The sequence below is a fragment of the Cucurbita pepo genome, chromosome 11 (assembly GCF_057944985.1).
Source record: "Cucurbita pepo subsp. pepo isolate OVF chromosome 11, ASM5794498v1, whole genome shotgun sequence".
Lineage (NCBI taxonomy): Eukaryota > Viridiplantae > Streptophyta > Magnoliopsida > Cucurbitales > Cucurbitaceae > Cucurbita > Cucurbita pepo.
The window spans coordinates 264,816-285,685 of record NC_141808.1 but is presented as its reverse complement, the minus strand read 5'-3'; the positions used below and the strand labels follow the sequence as shown (position 1 = coordinate 285,685).

General features: G+C 35.6%; 3 protein-coding genes and 1 non-coding gene across 6 annotated transcripts; all 4 read left to right on the top strand.

The window, feature by feature from the left end:
- The first annotated feature begins 770 nt into the window (after positions 1-770).
- LOC111805736 (Zincin-like metalloproteases family protein) lies at positions 771-12,385 on the top strand. Its single transcript, XM_023690954.2, has 20 exons — positions 771-1,028; positions 1,192-1,313; positions 1,749-1,912; positions 2,289-2,379; positions 3,211-3,390; positions 4,410-4,490; positions 5,083-5,163; positions 5,932-6,024; positions 7,143-7,223; positions 7,303-7,465; positions 7,593-7,713; positions 7,802-7,874; positions 8,724-8,831; positions 9,392-9,489; positions 9,568-9,613; positions 9,832-9,928; positions 10,462-10,535; positions 10,609-10,713; positions 10,935-11,015; positions 11,882-12,385. Exons 1-20 carry the CDS (start codon positions 884-886, stop codon positions 11,990-11,992), a joined length of 2,115 nt encoding a protein of 704 aa, XP_023546722.1. The 5' UTR covers positions 771-883; the 3' UTR covers positions 11,993-12,385.
- A 2,046-nt stretch (positions 12,386-14,431) lies between these two features.
- LOC111805603 (serine/threonine protein phosphatase 2A 57 kDa regulatory subunit B' theta isoform) lies at positions 14,432-17,348 on the top strand. Of its 2 annotated transcripts, none has more exons than XM_087128608.1 (3): positions 14,432-14,557; positions 14,722-16,442; positions 16,679-17,348. In XM_087128608.1, exons 2-3 carry the CDS (start codon positions 15,240-15,242, stop codon positions 17,036-17,038), a joined length of 1,563 nt encoding a protein of 520 aa, XP_086984734.1. In that variant the 5' UTR covers positions 14,432-14,557; positions 14,722-15,239; the 3' UTR covers positions 17,039-17,348. The 2 variants fall into 2 exon arrangements, with proteins under 2 accessions (XP_086984734.1, XP_023546501.1); XM_023690733.2 differs by having other exon boundaries at positions 14,434-14,557; positions 14,742-16,442.
- Positions 17,349-18,032: 684 nt separating this feature from the next.
- Positions 18,033-18,104, top strand: TRNAW-CCA (transfer RNA tryptophan (anticodon CCA)). Its single transcript has one exon. It is a non-coding gene; the product is annotated as a tRNA-Trp (tRNA).
- An 83-nt stretch (positions 18,105-18,187) lies between these two features.
- LOC111805602 (protein HHL1, chloroplastic) lies at positions 18,188-20,786 on the top strand. Of its 2 annotated transcripts, XM_023690730.2 has the most exons (6): positions 18,192-18,565; positions 18,954-19,091; positions 19,938-20,024; positions 20,134-20,181; positions 20,326-20,468; positions 20,557-20,786. In XM_023690730.2, exons 1-6 carry the CDS (start codon positions 18,299-18,301, stop codon positions 20,567-20,569), a joined length of 696 nt encoding a protein of 231 aa, XP_023546498.2. In that variant the 5' UTR covers positions 18,192-18,298; the 3' UTR covers positions 20,570-20,786. The 2 variants fall into 2 exon arrangements, with proteins under 2 accessions (XP_023546499.2, XP_023546498.2); XM_023690731.2 differs by lacking the exon at positions 20,557-20,786 and having other exon boundaries at positions 18,188-18,565; positions 20,326-20,472.
- The last annotated feature ends 84 nt before the right edge of the window (positions 20,787-20,870 follow it).

Genomic DNA, 20,870 nt, shown 5'->3' with positions numbered 1-20,870 from the left:
AACATTTGTGTGTCACTAATATATATCAACACTCATTTAAAATATAACATTCGTATATTAACCCTATCGATACTCGTTCAAAATTCATATAAAGTTTAACATTAATGTTTTGACAATATACTAATACCCATTTAAAATACATTTATATATATATATATATATATAGTAGTACATTGATACTCGTTAAAAAATAATATATTTTTCAAGTATAGGATACTTATGCATCAATGTTAAATTTGAAATGAATCTACAATCAATGTAAAATTCCACGTCGGTTAGAGAGGGAAACGAAACATTCTATGGAAATATCTTCTTAGTAGACTCATTTAAAAACAGCGAGGTTGACAGCGATATGTAACGGGTCAAAGTAAATAATATATGCTAGCGATGGGCTTGGGCTACAACAAATAATATCAAAGTCAGACATCGAGTAATGTGCTAACGACAATGTTGGGCCTAAAGGGAGTGGATTGTGAGATCACACACTGGATGAAGAGAGAAACGAAACATTCCGTGTAAACCTTTTTCTAATAGACGTGTTTTAAAATCGTGAGACTAACGACGACAATACGTAACAAACCAAAGCTAAGAATGATTATGGTTTATCTATAAAACTTATATAAAAAATTTATCATAATTTTTAGTACAGAAAATAAATAGGTTAAGGGTTAAGAACTTTCCATCATTGCATTAAGACAGACGATTGCTTGCCGTCCGACTCACCTAAAATGAAAGTAAAATTGAATTATTAAATGGAAATTATAATTATGTGAATTAAATTTCGACATCTCTTGAATTTTGGCAAGCTGTCTTTGCGCCTTGAGATACACAAAATTTCCCTCCATCGCAATTTCCGCTCGGCCAGTCAGAGAGGAGAAAGAAAATGACAGAGATTGAAGGAAACAGTGAGAAAATGGACAAACGGAAGAGCAGAAGTCAGCTGCTAGTGTTCACGGGAGGCGCTGCTCTTCTCGCCGTCGCGGTGAACCTTGTAATTGTTGCCATCAGCAATCGGAAGAAGAAGAAAGGTACTTCGCACAGTTCCACTTCACTTTCGAGCTGTCTTACATTCCAGTGTTTGCTGTAACACGTTCCTGCACGTTATGAGATGCATCTGGCATGTACACGCAGTGTAGCTTGCTTCGGTAGCATTGTCGTACTGTTAGGCTTATTTTTTTTCATGATTAACAGAGTTTCCAGGATTTGAGCTACGCGTCAACCTTTCGGCATCCGAGATTCTGAATTTAGCAGACAGAATTATTGCGAAGTCGAAGAAGGTTCACGATGCTGTTGCTTCGGTTCCTCCTAACAAGGTGTCGACGATCTTGCTCTTTTACTACTAACTTCTATATCCACCTGTACTCGCTTTTTTTTTTTTTTTGTTTTTGTTTTTGTTCATCCCTTCTGTTAAGACACGCATCTGCTACTAGGAACAGTTAATACAGCGATGGATGTGAACCGCTTAGTCGAATAATGTTCTTGATGCGGTTTTTGATAGCTAGTTACGATTCAGCGAAATTCTGGACGCATTGTAAGCGGTTGATTCTCATGGAGCTAGTTTTAGATATGCGACTAGCAGATGTCAGTATAAATGCCGCCACATCTACGTGGAATTAGTCAATGAAAATTTGGAATTAGAGATGTATGCCTAGTGTTCACATCACAAATCCTTATTTTCACCACAACCTGAATTTGCTTTCTGATATGTTCGTAGTTATTCTTTATAATACCTCAAATGAAGCCTGCAGGTTACATATTCGAATGTAATTTCTCCACTGGCTGATTTGGAGGCTGAACAATTTCCACAAGTACAATCATGCGTGTTTCCGAAACTAATATCGACTTCAGATGATGTTCGCAAGGCAAGTGCTGAAGCAGAGCGGAGAATAGATGCTCATGTTCAGATGTGCAGGTATCACTAATTTCTATCTTTTATTGAAAGGTAACATTCGTTAGCTTTAGCAGATTATGCAGCAGGGTACCCTTGAAGGCTTAAACTGATTACACCTTGTTTCCCTCATTTGTCTATATGATTTACATGCACATTCATGTTTTGAAATGCAAGTTGTTTGCCATAAGGTGCAGGGGGAAAATGAAGTGAGTTATGTATCTGGGTTCTTGACTAGTGCCATAGGAATAAATTTTGTAAAATTGAAGGCTTAGAAACATATCCCTGCCAAACCATTTCTTCTTATTTTATTAATCTGCGAACAAACTTCAGAGCACGATAGATTTGCATGCCTTTATCAGTTAAAGAACTCATCATTCTTTCTCTATCGGCTGGACAGCAAACGTGAAGATGTGTATCGTGTTGTCAAAGCCTTTTCTACTAGTGGGGAGCAGACAAGTGCTGAACAGAAGTGTTTTATCCAATGCTTGGTATGGACTCCTAGCAGGTTGCATTATCGAGAGATTTTTACCCTCTCTTTTCATGAGCATAGTGATGTGTACTTTCTCTTCAAATAGGAAAAATGACTACTGAATTCAACTGTCAAGATAATTGCATAAAATACAATGTATTCTATAATTCAAATTACAAAGAGCCATGATGGCAATGCTCTAATTAGGTGTCAAGCTTAAATAGCTCAGTTCTTCGTTCTTAAAAATTGTTTTATGCTGCCAATCTGAGCATCTGTGACTAAGGCACCTAGACCTTTGAAAGGTTTACTTCCCCATCCCCACATTTGTTGAACTTAAAAATTGTCCTGTTGTATTCTTTTCCTGCTACTTATGTGTGGGTGAAAATATATTCAGATAACTGTTCCTTGGATCTTGTTTTCCCGAACTTAGTTTCCACATATGGTCAATTTCACGAACAACTGAAGTTGTTATTACTAAGAAAATAATAGACTGATCACAAGTGTATTGTAACTCCATTCTTTAAAAGGAACCCGATCAATTTCAAAAACAGCTCTATAAATTGTTTTTGAAAACTTTCCAAACATTTCCTTGCACAAGAGGTAAGGAAATTGATTTTGTTGAGGCAGGATTATCGGATATTTCTTTTTGCATATGTCATTCCCAACTTCTCCCTCCCCCTCAAATTGGTTTTGATGATCCATGTCTTCACAATCTAATTGCCAGAATCTGAAACTGAAACATAGAGAAAATAACCTGCCTCATTCAACTTTGGTTCTTTTTTATGGTATTTTAACTTTACCTTGCTACAATTGCTTAAAACCTGTGGTGATTCTTTTCAATCAGTGACAGGTTAGAGACTTTGAGCGGAATGGCTTAAACCTTACTTCATCAAAGAGGGAGGAATTGCTGCGATTGAGGGTGCAAATTGAAGAGCTAAGCCTGCGATATATTCAGAATCTGAACGATGATGGTACATTCATACCTCTTAGTGAGGCTGAATTGGATGGTTTACCAAAAGAATTTTTTGAGGTTTGGATTCTTCCAATATTATGTATTTTAATTGTATCTTACGTTAATGCACTTGCACAAATTAGAAACTGACCCACAAAAAAATCTTTCTTGTTAGCTTTCCTTTCTGGTGGCATTTATCACCTTGATTTTTTGTTCTTATTCAGCTGTATATCTTTGAAAAGGTTTTTCCTCATCATAGCTTAAAATAATTTGATTATTCGTAATTTTGTTTGAAGTCTTCTGGACTGTTGTACTTGTAGATCCGAGGGTGACTGGATGGTCGAAGCTAATTATATGCTTTATTATTCAACTAGCTTCATATCTGCTTAGTTGAGTGGTTATAAGCTGAGGTTTTAAATATTGACGTCGAAGAAAATGTAGATGTCTCAATTTTATGAAAATGTAGATAAAAGTCGATAAAATGTTGATATTGATGGATATTTAGGAAAAAATCATAAAAAATATTTAAATTAACAAATAATCATCTCACATTTTTTAAATAAGTTAAAATTTCTTATATTAATATTGGTCCATATCATGTTCACATTAGTGATTTTTTGTTGATATGTTTGTGTGTTTATGTATATATATTATGTATTTTGTCGATTTTCTTAATGATATAATGGAAATACTTACTCACCCTTTATGATGTCAAATCCATGACATGTCAAATGAAAATTTAAGAAGGACGATACTAGCAATAAAGTGCATAGAAGTTACAAATAAAGATTCCTGTAGATGAGTAGCGTAACCAAAATTTGAAGAATGTCTATTCAGTCTGAGTTGTGGTGGGCCTATGATTTAACCTTTATTAATATGAAATCTACTTTGGAACTACTTTAATCTATTGGAAAAGATCTTTTTGATTGATCAATAAAATTGTTTCTTATTGGCAACTGGTTAAATGGTTAAAGGTTCGGAGTTCCCACCTCAATCTTGTTGAATTTTTGTTAAAAAAAACTTATAAATTTTTTGTTATCGATTTATTCCCGCTTACCATTGGCTAATTTACTTGCTATTATCTCTTCTCCATGCAGAGTCTTGATAAAAATGAAAATGGTCAGTTTAAGGTGACCATGCGAAGCCATCACACTGCGGCAATATTAGAACATTGCAAGGTATGCTCTTCTGAACCAAAAGCTTTTTGGAATACTGTCCAACTATTTCAAATTTTGACTCAACCTGTTTATATCTTGTTTGTTTTTTTTTTTTTTTTTTTTCCAAATTCAATTCCTCTATCAGATCTTTCCTGCAGGGTATTTTATTTTTATTCTGTAATGACTTCTATCTCGGTATTTTTTCTTATCTTGCATCTATTCTTAATCCATAAAGTCGATATCCATGTAACATTTCAGACCTTAATGCATACTATCAATACGTAAACTTTTAATGGAAGGAAGCAGTGAAGTCTAGAAACTTTAGTCCTTTAGCAAACATGATGTTGGAGTTCTTTGAAAACAGTTAGCCTTGATAATTAAATATTAGTTTTGGGCATTTGGCATGAGATATTGAAAGTTATGATAATTCCAGAGCTCAAATAGAAAACCTAGCGCAAGCTTCTAGCTCTAATTGAATGTGATATTATGCAACTTTCTGCATACAAACTTACCAGAAGTTTTTGAGTTGGGTACTATTTGTGAAGTTCTTATCATAGATTCAGAGGAGGAATATGTACTGAGTACTGACAATAGTAACACTGGCTGTTTTAAGGTAGGCACGACACGAAGGATGGTGGCAATGACATATGGAAAGAGGTGCGGGGAAGTGAATCTTTCTATTCTAGAAAATTTGGTAATTAACTTGATTATCTCTTCTTTATGAACTAATTAAAAGTTCAAATAGATTACTAGGTTCTGAGCTTTGCATGATCCATTAACATACTTTGTATATAGATCATTAGGGAAGCCGCCATTTTAATTTCTCATCCAGTTCTTTCTTTAAATGGGTTTATATGGATAATCTCTTCTTTATGAAATATTAAAAACTGAACTTTGCACCTTATCCTTTCTATTAACGTATTACATGCATAGATTAGTGGGCTAGCTATCATGATTTCTTTATCCATTTTTTTTCTTCTAAAAGTGGTTTTACTGAGCAAGCTTTGATTTGGTGGTCCATAACCTACTTTGACAAATGGTATTTCCTGTTTCTAAAGACCATGTTTATGAATAATAATATTCCTATTTCCTAAAAAATTTTCACGCTGGTTGTAGTGATATGATCAATATGAAAGAAGTAAATATTTTTAAAAGATGGAAAATTAATAATTTTGGATAAAGTAAACTAACATAAGGGTTCTATGTGGTAATTGACGTTCCACGAAAAGTTGTTGACATTTCAAATGCCTCCACATCTGTATGAAAATAGAGATTAGATTGAAATATGATATTTTTGTTAGTGAAAGCGAAGTGTAGATTCCTGTTGGAAGAAATAGGCACGCTTCAATGTTTCTAATGCATAACTTGATATGATGACCGAGTGTCAACTGTTGAAGAACAATGCTTGCTTACGTGAAAGTTTCTTGAAAGTTGCTGTTTAACATTCTTTCTAAATTTTCAGGTTCATCTGCGCCACAAGTTTGCTCGCTTACAAGGCTATTCAAACTACGCAGACTATGCTGTTCATTATAGAATGGCAAGGTCATCCGCTAAGGTTGTTCAGAAATGCTAGTTCTCATCGTTTATCAAATATCATTATGACTTTTTAGAAAATAGAAAATTAAGATGGGATTAAAAGAATGGTTTTTCATGACACACTTCACTTTTAGGTTTTAATTTTTGGCTTTATTTGAAAATAAACTTATGATTATATTTTTCTTGCGATTCATTGGAATGGTTTATTTGTAAGTATATTATTGATTCTTCATTTTATTTGTTAGTATTTGATGTGAACTATTTTTCAATTCAATTCATATTTAGGCATTTTTTAGTACCAGCATAAAATTAAGGCACGCCAATCACCCAAGGTTTGGTGACATTGCATGTTTAGTTTTATTTATTTATTTTATTCATCTAGTGGAGATTTAAACTTCTGACTTTTTCGTTGAGATTATAATGCTTTTAACTAGTTGAGTGATGTTGCCCTTTTATACAACCTTATGCTTAAGAGTCTAGTATTAGATATAGGTAGAATGTGATTGTTCTTTCTTATTTTCTTATAATGATGCATTTAAATTCGAAATGCAAAAGCCTTTCTTATTCTCTATCTCTTAAATCGTGTGTGAAACCTGAGTATTTTTTTTCCTATGGATTTAAATTCAAGTTTCTTAAGAAATATTTAGGGTAACAGTGGTGGTGAGGATAGTTGGAGTGGTTAATTTGTGTTTAATTCCATACTTCTATTTCTTTGTGCTATTTTTCCCGTTATGGTGTAAACCATAAAGAAGGGTTATCTTACTAGATGGAAAAAATTGTATATAAAACTTACCGTACCCTTGTATCTGTTGGTCCCAATTAATAACCTTGAAACCATTTTTCAAGTTTAGATTACCGGCCCAAAATGCTAAGCCCACACCAATAACACTAATTTAGAAACTATCAAGCAATTAATTACAACTTACAAATAAGAAATGGATGCTTATTGAAGCTCTGAATGTACATCAAAGCCTTGACTTGTACGTGGGTATTCCAAAAATTTGGAACAAGGTTCTGCTAGGCATTGGTTGAACCTTAGCATAAGAGAAGAACCACCAATTAGTTTCGTCAATTCTCAACTTAATGTCAATTTATTTGTCAATTTTTAGGTGGGTAATTACTTGAATGTTTTTCCAGGTATTTGAATTCTTGGAGAGCATCTCTGACAGTCTAACAGATGTGGCTGCCAAGGAGCTGGCCAGCTTGAAGGACCTAAAGGTTAGTTCAATCAGTTAAATGTTTGCGATAACATGGTTTCATGGAACTTACTTGGGTCTTATGACTTACGAGACATCAGAAGCAAGAGGAAGGAGAGAGTCCGTTTGGCATTGAGGATTTATTATATTATGTCAAGAAGGTAGAAGATCAAGAATTCAACCTGGACTTTGTGACTCTGAAGCAATACTTTCCAGTCTCTTTGGTTTTATCTGGGATCTTCAAGATAATGCAAGACCTTTTCGGTAATCGTTTCCTTACAAAAATGTTGGAGGGCATGATCCTTCCACCTTTACTCATGATTTTGGTGTTCTTGCCTTTAAAATTCAGTGCTACAGTTGCAATTTCGTATTTGAATATTTTCTTCACCAGGTTTATGGTTTGAAGAAGTGATAGATGCCGAGGTTTGGCATGGCGACGTTAAGTTATACTTAGTTTTTGATCTCAACTCTGGTGAACTAATTGGTTACTTCTTCCTTGATCTTTACACAAGGTTTGATCTGGACTTCAAACTTTTTATAAAATTGAACTTGACATTATTTCGTCATCGGTGGGTGAAACTATGTTTTATACTTGGTTAGGGAGGGAAAGTACATTCACACATGTGTGGTGGCCCTTCAAAACAGTGCATTGCTATCCAATGGTACACGGCAGGTAATATTTGTTGTATATTTAAAAAATTATTGCTGAATAGTTGTGGTTCTCCCCTTTTTATTATTTATTTATTCATTTTATGTGGGCATTCTGTGGATAATAATACTTGGTTTCATTTGATAGCATTCACTTTCTCAAACAGGCGCATTTGACAAGCTCAATTTCATTCTCTGTTTCTTATCAAAAGGAAAAATAATCTCAATTCGACTTTTTTTTTACTACTTCATTATATGAATAGGAAATTCGTAATGGAAACACGATTAAAATATAAATGATAAAAAATGGCAACTAGATACCTCATTGAATTGGAACTTAATGACCAGAATCTGATCTGCATCTGCATCATCAATACGTTTTCCTTTTTCCCTGCCTAGTAACCATTTGTCATTGAAAATGAAGAAATATTCTAGAAACCCAATGTTTACCGTCACTTGCTTGATACACGTGTTCATATATCTAGAATATTATTATTGTTTATTAGATAATCTCATTATAATCATGATGACCTTATGCACGTGCAACATGCATGAAGAAAATTATAATGATTCAACTTCTAGGCTGGGATTGCTATTACATGCATGTTATGGTAACAAAATTAACTTTAAAAAGTCTTACGAGCCCAATTAAACTCAATGGACCATAAACACCCCAAATGAGGATTAAACCCATAATTTAAATGGAAAAATAATGCAACAATTGAGGGAGAAAAGTAAATTAATTTTACTTGGAGCTTGAATTTTTACAAAAATTGTACTTGGAACAAGAAGTTGTGATGCATTGTTTTTTTTATATGATAACTCTATATACAAGTTGTATCCTCATAAATTATCTTTTCTTTTCTTTGAGTAGATACCGGTGGCATTATTGATATCTCAATTACAGAAGGATGTTGATGGTCATGCTGGGTTGATGCGATTCACTGAAGTGGTTAATCTTTTCCACGAGTTTGGCCATGTGGTATATATTTAGTGTACTTGCTTTCAGACCAACACGGATTTGATCTAACAATTAGAACTTAGAAGATGGTAATTCATTGTGATGGTCAGAATTAGGATAACTGAGGCAAGTTCCTTCAGTTCTAGTATCTGATTTATGATAAATATGTGTTGTGGGCCTTGGCCTTGGCCATGCCCCTAACTGGAACAAGATCTCCTCGATTCCACCTACATCTTAGACAGACAAAAGATTATCATAAATGTGGTGAGCAAAATCTTGTGATGGAAGTTATAATGTCTGCTTCTGGAGGCATGATGACGTCCAAACTAAATGATGACCACTACGGTCTCGTGTGGCTTTGGGATAAACTACCTTAACAATCCAGTTCAGAATTTTAGTGCTTATCCAATCATCCTTTTATGTTAATCTACATGCAATCTTGCCATGCTACAATTGGTCTTTCGGTTTGTATTAATAGAAAACTAACACCAAAGGTAAAATGTACAATATTCTAAACTATAAGCATGTCGTATTTATGTGGTTTTAATGTATTTTCTTCAACTTCTTGAATGGAATTTTAGGTTCAACATATTTGCAATCATGCATCATTTACTAGGATCTCAGGGCTGCGTGTTGATCCTGACTTTGTCGAGATCCCTGCTCAGATTCTAGAAAACTGGTAGCCCATCAGTTGCAATATTCCTAAGTTTGATTCAAAGACTGGATCCACCTGTTAATGCTCGTGTTTATTTTGTAGGTGCTATGAAAGTGTTTCTTTGAAGTTGTTATCTGGTTTCCATCAGGTAATACATATAGATTAACGCCTTTTTGAGGTCTCATTGTTTGAAAATCTGGTGCATCTCGACATATTCAGCTCTAAAGTTGTCTAAGTTTCATACTGATCAAAAGTATTTGGCTTAAAACTTTAAATTTGTGATGGTCATATTTTACCCCAGTCAAGTTTTCACAGCATTTATTATTGTGAGTGTGAAGTTATAATTTATGTTTGTGCAATGTTTAGGATATTACAGTGCCTATCAAGGATGAAGTATGTGAATCACTGAAAAAATGGCGACATTCTTTTTCTGCGCTGAAGTTGAAGCAAGAAGTTCTTTATTGTATGTCATTTCTTTTACCGTGCCTACCGTCTTCTTATTCCTTTTTTTTTTGTGGGTGAAACAAGAAGTCTTTCATTGAATGATTGAAAAGTTACAGTCCTAGACCTGTGGCACCTCTAATGGGGTTTACATAAATGCATACCAATTATCATTAGATTAGGAGAACAAGTACAAAAAGAGCTTGATTAAGCACTCCGAAAGGGAGCAAGATTTTTTGCTAATTGCATTTTCCTTCAAATATTATTTGTTTCCTTTTGGTATATTTTGAATCTTTACCTCCAAAAACTCGAAAGGATTGCTTTGTTAGCATTGACCCAAAGAAATTTAGCCCTGTTTCTTAAATCTATGACCGCCAAATAACTAACTAATATTTTCCTTTGGAGATGAATCAAAAGCACAAGGACAACCAAAACGCAAAAAGATTAGATCTTCATATTTGCATTCCAAAATGTCAGCCACATTTTTCTTGCACTCTATCTATGATATGGCGTGTGTTCCTTTCATTGTCTAACTTGGGAAATGTCTGTATGTAGGTCTTTTTGATCAAATTATACACTGTGCTGAAAATGTCGACATCATTGAATTATTCAAGCATCTCCACTCAAAGGTAATATTTTGAAGTACTTATTTATTAACTTGAGTTTTGCATGCTAGGTTTTCATGTAACAGCATTTTCACAGGTAATGCTAGGTTTGCCCATGCTTGAAGGCAGCAATCCTGCTTCATGCTTTCCATGTAGTGCTATTGGCTTTGAAGCTGCCTGCTACAGTCGTGTATGGAGTGAGGTATACGTTACCCTTCAAGCACGTGAATCATTTTTGGAATTTGCTTTACTTCTCATAAATATGTGCTTAGCATGTTCTAAGTTTTTTAATGTTTTAGTTCACTGACGTAATAACCATCATTTCAATTGGAAAGGGGGAATAGGGTGTTCATGAACACTTATGTACTGGTCATTGCTTATCTTCGTTTAAATAAAACATGAGCAGCAAGCTAACATTTGCAGGTTTTCGCGGCTGATATTTTTGTCTCAAAGTTTCGCGGTGATCTTTTGAACCAACATATTGGTTTGCAGTTCAGAAACAAGGTAAAAAATTTGCATTATGCATCAAACTTTGATTGTCATTTGGACCAATTTTCTATCACCATTTCAATTCAATTTCTTAAAAGCAATGTCACTAGAGTAGAAATATCTCACATTCATTGGTATCCTATTCAAATTTGGTTGACATACCTGTTTTATTGCGTGTCTTCCCAAATTCATAGTAAGATCTAGGAGTTTTGTTTTAATCTTCTGTTTGACAGAGCTAGATTGATATTTGTATAAATAAGAAAAAAGATTATAAAATAGGGAAGAAATCCAAGAGGCCTCTTCTACTCCAATTACAAACTATGTAATGCATGGCACCAAAATGTACTGGTATTCCTCCAGCACTAAAATATATTGGCTTTCTGTGAGGGTCTGTCAACCATGTAATGCACTTAGCAGTAGTAGCCACCGGCATGGCAGAATGTGTATTTGCGTGGAAAGGAAGGCCTTGAGCTTTGAGTACTTGGCAAAGATTTAAAATGTAGATTTTGAAGCGAATTTAGCTAAAAAAAGGAATAATTTCACTGGTCATCAGATTCTCAAAGTAGACTATATCTGGTACATATCCACGACATTCTCTAAGCCTATTACTACCACTTTGGGGTCACTTTCATCTCTTCATGCCAAATGTCCACTGGTCATCCCGTGTCTTGGCAACTTCCATATATCTGAGACATAGTCTTTGCGATTTTGTTTAGAGTCGCTGACCTCTAATTCTCTCTAACAACCCAACATATTCTTACTGTCTCATTATTACTAACTCGTGCTGACTAGCATAATAGCACCTCATTGCCTAACACGCTATTAGTTGTATATTGTATCCAGAAGGGATTGAATGAACTCTTACCCATCTAATTTGGCAGGTATTGGCTCCGGGAGGTGCAAAAGAACCAATTGATGTTCTATCCGACTTTCTTGGGAGAGAACCATCAATTCAAGCTTTTATTGACTCCAAGGCTGAACATAGCTTGTGAGGTAGAAGGAATTTTGGTAACTTCTTTCCTTCTTCCCATTCTTTTCACAACAGAAAGAAGTTCACTCAGCGTTCGGAGATTTTGCCTGTTCTATCGTGGACACATATTTGTACCAAAATCGTGATCATATTTATTTATTTTTGCCCTTAAATAACCACTCCGTTTTTCAGGGGAAAATTAAATTGTGGCATTTCCTTAGCCTTCAGAATGTTAGCGAACAACAGGTTTTTCTTATTAGAATTTCCGTTTCCAGTTTCTTCTCAATTTAGCAGCAGCACGTGGTCTAAGTTAAGATTTTAGCTGCATCTGCCTTTTGAAACTTCCCTAATGTGAAATCTGAAGTGTAAATGTTTATGGTATCCGTCAGATTTCATTGGCTACTATTATTTTTTTTTTCCAGTATGTTTCATTTAAATTAGTTTTCATGAAGAAGTCATAAAAATTTCCTGGCAAGTTGTATGTTTGTTGAAAGTGGGAATGGACCCATTCGTATTTGATTTCCATCAATCGTATAATCAGTCAGAACCGACAGCTATTTTAGTTGAATTCGAATTTATTATTTGGTTTTTGACCAGTTCCCGGTGTACAAGTAAATAAAGATGGATACTTTCTAGGTTTGTTATTTATTTATTTTATTGCAGTTATTTATGAATGAAAATAAAATTATTTAAACCTTTTGTTCTGTCAATACTGTTTACATCAATCATTTAGGTCAAATTAAAGGCAAAATTATGAGGTCTTTTAAGTGTGTGTTATAGGGATAGTTATTTTGATTTTAATTTTCTAAAACTAGTATTTTGATATCCCATAGTCAATGTCAAATGCTACTAATAGTATTAGTGGTTCAGGTGTTGTTCTTAATGGAGCATGTTAGAATCTTATAGCAAAAATTTGAAACTCATTATCCAAGGCTTTCACATTCTAAAAAACTTGGTTTCAAATGAGATGCTCGGCGCTTCCACGGTTGACACGTGGCATAAGAATCCCATAGATAGAAGCCAGAGCCCTGTCTTCATAAATGCATGGGGAAGGAAGAAAGCCAAAAGGGTATGACAAAAACTCCAAAGTTATTGCTTACAAGAGATGGTACCCCTCACCCTTCTTTGCAGCCCTCCCCCAATTTGGTTCCTTCTTCAATGATTTCTTTACCCGTCATTTTCTCTCTTATTTTTTTATAAAGATAAAGTAATAAAGAATATGTCGTGATGCTATCCCCTATGTCCCTTACTTTTTTTCTTAAGTCTTGATCGTTGTCGTCAGCCTTACAGTTTTGAATGCATCTATTAGGGAGATATTTTCACATTCTTATAAAAAATATTTTGTTTCCCTCTCCAACGGATGTATGATCTCACAATTCACCCCCCTTGGACGCCCAACGTCCTTGTTGGTACACTCCCTAGCTCTGATACCATTTATAGCAATTCAAACTCACTATTAGTAGATATTGTCGTCAGTCTCACAATTTTAAAATGCGTTTGCCAGAGAGAGGTTTATAAACTCTTATAAGGGATGTTTTGTTCCCTTCTCAAATCGAGGTGGGATCTCACAAATACCTATTCGTCGGTTATGGGGTTACTCTAAAAGAACAAAAAAACAGACCCTTCAAATAAGGCTAGTTGACTGAGATCCAGAAAGCTAAGCTGCAATTTCAATATTCTTGTTTCTTACTTTCAACCCCTTTTGCCCTTTTCTTAAGCTTTTGCAGAATAATCCATAAGTTGAAAAAGTTGGCAAAAGTGCACAATCCTAGTTTAGTTTCAACTTTCACGGCAACAACACACACAGCTTCAGTTACCTTGTATTTATTTTTCCAATATTTATAATTCATGTTTTGTCTGCCATTACTTTAATAGAATTATCATATCATATTAATATTAATTATTATTTTTGTTTTTATCTCTTGGTAGTTCTTTCCCATTTTTTCTACTATTTTTCTAAAATAAAGTTGATAACCATTCTTTATTTTTATATTTCCTATCAACGTATCAAATAAGCTATAAGCATATTAATATTTATTAAACAATATCTATATATATATATATATAAAATATTAAAATAGTCCAAAAAACGTGAATCAACGGAGTCTAATTCTTCTTTTGGTGGGTTGAATTGGTTCAAAGTTGAAAACCCGTAACTAATCAACACGTTTATTAATTAATGCATTTTATAATTACAAGTTGAAATTTGATTTTTGCAGAAAAAGTGGAAGAAATTAATAAATAAAGAAAACAAAAATGCTGGCTGCCAACAATGTCATGTGAACAAACGATTTTCAACGTTTTAAAAAATTTTTAAAAAAAAATCAAAATAATTAAAAGTTGATGGATGAAAATGGAATCGAAAGCACTAATTTATTATTTTAATTTGTAAATAAAAATTTTGAAAATAAATTTCTTATAAAAGGGAATATACAGCAAATTCTTAATTTATCAAGAGAGAGGCCCATTGCCATTGGGCATCATCACTAAGAAATAAAAAGGGGTTTATTTATTGATTCGAAATGGCAGTCAACAGAGGAAGCCACGAAGGAGAAAAGGGAAAGCAGAGACCGAGTAATCTCTCTCTGTAAGTAATACGAAAGCCATTTTCTTCTCACAATCCTTCCTTTTATTGGATTATGGGAGTCTCTGTTTCTGTATTTCGGGAGTTTCTTTTGGTTTCTCTTCGACATTCAAAACCCTGACCCTTCGTTTTATTTTTGTGTTTTGTTTTGTTTTTCTTTTTTTAAGATTTGTAATTCAACCCTAAGACTGATTTGGGCGGAAGAATTCGGACGTTTATGTGTTGATTGTTACTTAATTCTGTTTCTTTTTGAAACTGGAGAGTTTTTAGAATCGGATTCAGAACGGGATTACAGATCTTTGATATTGAGTGTTTCTGGCGTTTGGGTGTTTGAATACAAATCTGGGGTTAAAATACACCGACTAGATTTTCTGGAATAGCAGATGATATGTTCGATTTCGCTCCTTGGTGTTTTGTTGAATCGAATGGGTTCAGGACAGCAATTTTGTGTGATCTGTTGTAGGAGTGAATCTGCTTACTGTTTGGATGAAAAGGGTAGCTTTGGTTCGCGTTGTTCATTTTTGTTAATGCTGAAAAAGTGCCTGCTATAATTGCTTCTCCCACCGGGCAAAATAGAGTGTTTACTGAACTTATGGATTTGTAATAGCTCTCAACATCTTTCTGGAGGCTAAGGAAAAAGCGTTTTACTTTTTTGGGAGTGTCGCCTTATCGGCTTGTATGAATTATGATCAAGCAGATATTTAGTAAGCTTCCCCGAAAATCGTCGAAGAGTGGTGAGAGCAGGGAACATGGTGGAAGCCATATGGCCCCTTCTACTGCTTATGCTTCTGCCAGTTCGAGAAGTAATGATTTAACATCTGGCAAGGCAGCAAATTTGGTTTCATCTTTTCCAGTTGATGTGGGGCAAAATCATGGTGGCAAGGCTAATAAAGGTGTGAACACGAAACTCAATGGAATTCCCACTTCTTCATATGAGGCATTGCCTGGGTTTAGGGAAGTTCCAAGCTCTGAAAAACAGAATTTGTTTGTCAAGAAGCTAAATCTATGCTGCGTTTTGTTTGACTTCAGTGACCCAACAAAGCATCTTAAAGAGAAAGAGATCAAACGACAAACTTTGTTGGAGATTGTGGATTATGTAACTTCTGTTAATACTAAATTTACTGAAGCTGTTATTCAGGATGTTATAAAAATGGTGTCTCTAAATTTATTTAGAACAATGAGTCCTCAACCACGTGAGAGCAAAATTGTGGAAGGTTTTGATTTGGAAGAGGAGGAGCCTTCAATGGATCCTGCATGGCCTCATTTGCAAATTGTGTATGAATTCTTTCTCAGATTTGTGGCCTCTCCTGAGATGGATGCAAAATTGGCTAAGAGATATATTGATCATTCTTTCATTCTGAAGCTGCTGGATCTGTTCGACTCCGAAGATCCTAGAGAAAGGGAATACTTGAAGACAATTCTGCACCGTATCTACGGGAAATTTATGGTACACCGGCCATTTATTAGAAAGGCTATAAATAACATATTTTACCGATTTATATTTGAGACTGAAAAGCATAATGGGATTGCTGAACTTTTAGAAATTTTGGGAAGTATCATCAATGGATTTGCTCTCCCGTTGAAAGAAGAGCATAAGTTATTCCTTGTTCGTGCATTGATCCCTTTGCATAAACCAAAATGCCTAGCTATGTACCACCAGCAGTTATCATATTGCATCACACAATTTGTAGAGAAAGATTGCAAGCTTGCTGATACAGTCATAAGAGGTCTGTTGAAGTATTGGCCAGTTACAAATAGTTCCAAAGAAGTCATGTTTCTTAGTGAGTTGGAAGAAGTATTAGAAGCAACTCAACCTCCAGAGTTCCAACGCTGCATGGTACCCCTGTTTCGCCAGATCGCTCGGTGTCTAAATAGTTCACATTTTCAGGTACTACTTGTTTTCATTGATTGCTCGTATTACACCTATCGATATTTTAAATAGTTTCTGTTTTGTTGTTGTGCTGTTTATGTTTTTGTTATACTGTTTGCTTTGCATTTAGATTTGACTGTCCGAACTTCTAGGCAGACCTGGCAAAGAGTCATATGAAAATTTGTGATTGTTTATGTGCTTCCACACGTTCACGTTCTTGAAACGTACGCTAATGCAACAATTTGGTTTCCTAGGTAGCAGAAAGGGCGCTATTCTTGTGGAATAATGATCATATTGAAAACTTGATCAAGGAAAATCGCAAGGTCATACTGCCCATAATCTTTCCAGCTCTGGAAAAGAATGCCAGGAGTCATTGGAACCAGGCTGTCCATAGCTTGACTTTGAATGTTCGGAAGATATTTTATGATCTTGATCCTGAACTGCTCAAGGAATGCTTAGTCAAGTTTCAGGAAGACGAATTGAAGGAAAATGAGCTGAAAGCAAAACGAGAGGCGACATGGAATCGCTTAGAAGAGCTTGCTGCAAAGAAAGCTGCAAGTAATGAAGCCGTGCTTGTTTCTCATAAAATACCCACTCGGACAGCATCGGTTTAGTGAGAGTAAGAGATATTTACTTCCCATTTACCCGACCGTGTTGATCCCGTGAGATACGCTGTAGTAGCATAGAGTTTAGATAAAATTTCCATGGACCGTTGATTTGTGGCCTGCTATATGATAATATCTTGTGGGGTTCTTTTCTGTGCAATAACCGTAGTCCAGTCCAGTATGCTTATTCTTAGCTTTCTGTGCGTGCTATTCTTAAATTCTTCATGTAGCCGCTCCTTACCTTACAGATTATGGAGCAATATGTTGTGGTAGATATATATATGGTTAGCCCCCACATAAAATAATGCCTCTAGATATACATACCTGTTCCACTAGCATTATGCAGTAATGACTCATCTGTGTATGTATATATATATATATATATATGTCAAACTCATGAATCAGGTTGCTGATTTGCCAATAGTTGTAATTTGATAGGATTTCTCTGGATTTCTTCATCGTTTGCGGAGTTGTAGACATGGAACCATCTTAAAATATCTTGTGTTATAATATAGGACGAAGATTGATGTGACAATGACACGTAAGAATTAGGTGTTCATTATATTATTTGCAACTATATAGAACATACAAACTCAACTTCTATCCTATGAAATTACTTTTTTTTTCCCCTGAAAAGTCAACAATATTCGTTTATATATGACCCAACATAATTTTAATATAAGATTTGTCACATGTAGTCTAAATAAACCTTAAAGAAAAGACAGTTAATTAACTAATTTTAGATTCTAAGCTTTCAAGCTGTTGTTCACACGGAATTTCTTTGTATTATTTTTGTGTCTATTGAGTATAATCCATAATGTATGATCTCTTAATTCTTTTCTCCCAACCTGTATTGGATTTGAAGGCCTCAGCACTTATTCTCTGCTAGATTTGGTTCATTTATCTTGTTGTATTTGGGCCCAAACTTCAATGCGGCCCAAACCTGTAGGGCTGGGCTTGGTCTTAGTAATCTTATAAAAACAGATGCAGCGAAGCCATCAAAGGATCCGTGGCGCAATGGTAGCGCGTCTGACTCCAGATCAGAAGGTTGCGTGTTCGATTCACGTCGGGTTCATTTTTTCCCGAAAATTTCAGTTATCGTCAAATTACCTTTTGGTCCTCCAAACTGATACTTGAATGGCCGGAGATTGCTGGTGTCCCCACCGTGATACTGGTGGATAAGATTCCACGAGAAGGACCATCCTCCCAACTCAACTACGATGCCCATATCCACTTCAGTCCTGATTCAGACCAAATCCGATCGCGAAAATGGAGGTCGCCATGTCTCTCAACGCTCTGGTTCGACTTCCCCTTTCGAATTCGAAGCTAGCCGAAGATGGGCGGGTCCGGCACTCGCTCTTCTCGTCGAGGACGGTGCAGAAGCCTGAGCGGAGGCATCGCCACACTTTTTTGGTCGAAGCGAAAGGCAAAAAGGGGATGCAAGCTCGTCGGTTTCAAAAGGCTGCGCCTCCACCGCTACCCAAGATTGAAGACGACGGCAACCCTAAGTTCGTCATCTTCATCCGCACGGCCGATGTTTGTTCTCCATCCTTTTGCATACAGCTTCGATTTTACCTTTTCAGTTCGGTTTCTTTCTGTTGATTGATTCTTTCCCCTTGTGGAGTTGTTGCTGATAACATCGTCGAATGGTGAGACTTGGGAGTTACTCTTGAGAATAACTCACTATTCCTTGAACTTAGGAGCTACATAGAACATGTTATTGGCCCCTAATTGAATGGATAACATCGTTTACACTATAAATTGTTGTTTATAATATCTCCTTTTAGTGATATCGTAATGTGATATGCCATCAAAAGAAGTTCATTAACTCAAAATCCCAAAGAGTTTTCTGAATAATAGAAATTCCATCAAGTCTGTAAAGTTCAATATCTTGATCATCATCGCTTTTACGTTTATTATGCAGGTTTATCTATGGTACCCTCTGAGTCTTATAAATGGTGGCACAACCGCCAAAATCATGGTTGCAGCAAAAGATAATTTTCTGGGGAAATATATCTATAAAGATACTCTGGCTAGGAACCTTGCTGCTGTCATTTACCGTGTAAGGTTCAATCACTATCTATTTTATTAATTCATGTGCAATGAAGTTGATGTCTAACAGAGAAGATGATCATTCAAGATACTTTTCTCCATTTTCTTGTTCTTGTTATAAGCCGCCATTCAATTAAAGTGAAGAAAATTAAATTTAAACCTTCTACGATCACAAGTGCATGTAGTTATGTTTTTCCATCCAAAACTTTTGTAGTCTTGATGAAAGGGAAGTTAAAGCTTGTACTTCCACTAAGTATGTGTGTTTTCTAAGGAAAGGGAAGGGAAAGTTGTAACAGCCCCAAACCCACCGCTAGCATATATTGTCCTCTTTGGGTTTTCCCTTTCGAGCTTCCCCTTAAGGTTTCTAAAATGCATTTGCTACCGAAAAGTTTCCACACATTTATAAAGAAGGTTTCATTCCCCTCTCTAACTGATGTGGATCTCACCATCCACCCCCTTTGAAGCCCAACGTCCTCGATGACACTCGTTCCTCTCTCCAACCGATGTGGGATCTCACGTATGTGGCATTGCTGAATGTTTAGGAGTTCTTTAAGGTCTAGAGAAAGCAAACAATAGAATTTGGATTTTTTTTTTTGTGAAATAAGAAATTTATCGATTTATTATTAGCTATTCGAAAAACATGATGCATAACTTATCCAAAATTTGTGTTGCCCTCACCATTGAGAACACTGTGTACCTCTGATTGAACTCTGGCATCTAATTTAGGAATGAGTTGCCATTTTGCTACACATTCTTGTCAGTTTGTTTTTGCATAATTACTCAATTTCCAACCTTTAAACAATAATCAATTCTAAACTTCCTTTAAGATACTAACAGTGGAGCTACCCATTAATAGGATGAAAAGGAGATACAGAAGACGGCGTTCAAACAGTTTCGCGTGTTGCGGACAGCGACAGAATTCAGATATGGCTACAAGATTGTCGTAATGTTTCCACACCCGTATTTATGATTCATGAGGACAATATTTTATGTTGTACTGCCTGACTGATGAACAACAATTGACGTAATTTTAATTATATGCTTTCATGAAGGAAAATGGCAATCTGAGATCCGCACTTTCTACCACAGATGTAATCGAGGTAAGAACGGCTTTTCGGGTGGATTTTATAAGTTCAGGATCTTGATCGATCGAACCAAGCTCCATAGTAACTTGTGTCGGTCGGTAAGATTTACAACTAGATCGTCTAATTTCCTTACATTGTGTGCTTCTGAATCAATCTTAGCTTCCAACACAAGACCAGCTGAAGACAGTTCTTGATAAAGTTAAGGACTTCTTTGGAGATGCAAAGGAATCATTTGGCAAACTCACTGCATTAGGCTCACTTGAAGGTGAGGAGTCAGATGAGAATTCAGAAGAGAAGGCCAAGTGAGTATTATTCCTTAATCCTAATCTTCAGAAACGAGCTTCAATGAGTTTTAGATGGGTAGATTGATTCCTTAATCCACATTTTCAGGGTTAAAACTTGAGACTGAAGTGGTCATCTTACTGGAAAGTGCAACAGCACGACGAACGTCCTAAACTCGGGAGCTTTGGAAGGTACATAGAAGGGTGGACTAGCAAAGTTTTTTTTTGTATCCAAAATGTTCGTAGCTGAAAAATTAGGGAGCTTTATACGGTGTATGTTTGATGAACACACAGCAGTGGTAATGTTCACAAGTTTCACCAACGGGTTTTGATCACAAATCTTGCTCTGCCCATCTGTTCGCTTGCATTTGAATGGACAGACCCAAATCCACCGCTACCAGATATTTGTATTCAAGGTTTTAA

Bases quoted from the DNA above. Each gene is read 5' to 3' on its own strand.
- LOC111805736 (XM_023690954.2), top strand. From the start codon at position 884: ATGACAGAGATTGAAGGAAACAGTGAGAAAATGGACAAACGGAAGAGC. The intron at 7,875-8,723 runs GTAATATTTGTT...TTCTTTGAGTAG, and splicing joins TATCCAATGGTACACGGCAG to ATACCGGTGGCATTATTGAT. The intron at 10,536-10,608 runs GTAATATTTTGA...GCATTTTCACAG, and splicing joins TCAAGCATCTCCACTCAAAG to GTAATGCTAGGTTTGCCCAT.
- LOC111805603 (XM_087128608.1), top strand. From the start codon at position 15,240: ATGATCAAGCAGATATTTAGTAAGCTTCCCCGAAAATCGTCGAAGAGT. The intron at 16,443-16,678 runs GTACTACTTGTT...TTGGTTTCCTAG, and splicing joins TAAATAGTTCACATTTTCAG to GTAGCAGAAAGGGCGCTATT.
- LOC111805602 (XM_023690730.2), top strand. From the start codon at position 18,299: ATGGAGGTCGCCATGTCTCTCAACGCTCTGGTTCGACTTCCCCTTTCG. The intron at 19,092-19,937 runs GTAAGGTTCAAT...ACCCATTAATAG, and splicing joins TTGCTGCTGTCATTTACCGT to GATGAAAAGGAGATACAGAA. The intron at 20,182-20,325 runs GTAAGAACGGCT...AATCAATCTTAG, and splicing joins CTACCACAGATGTAATCGAG to CTTCCAACACAAGACCAGCT.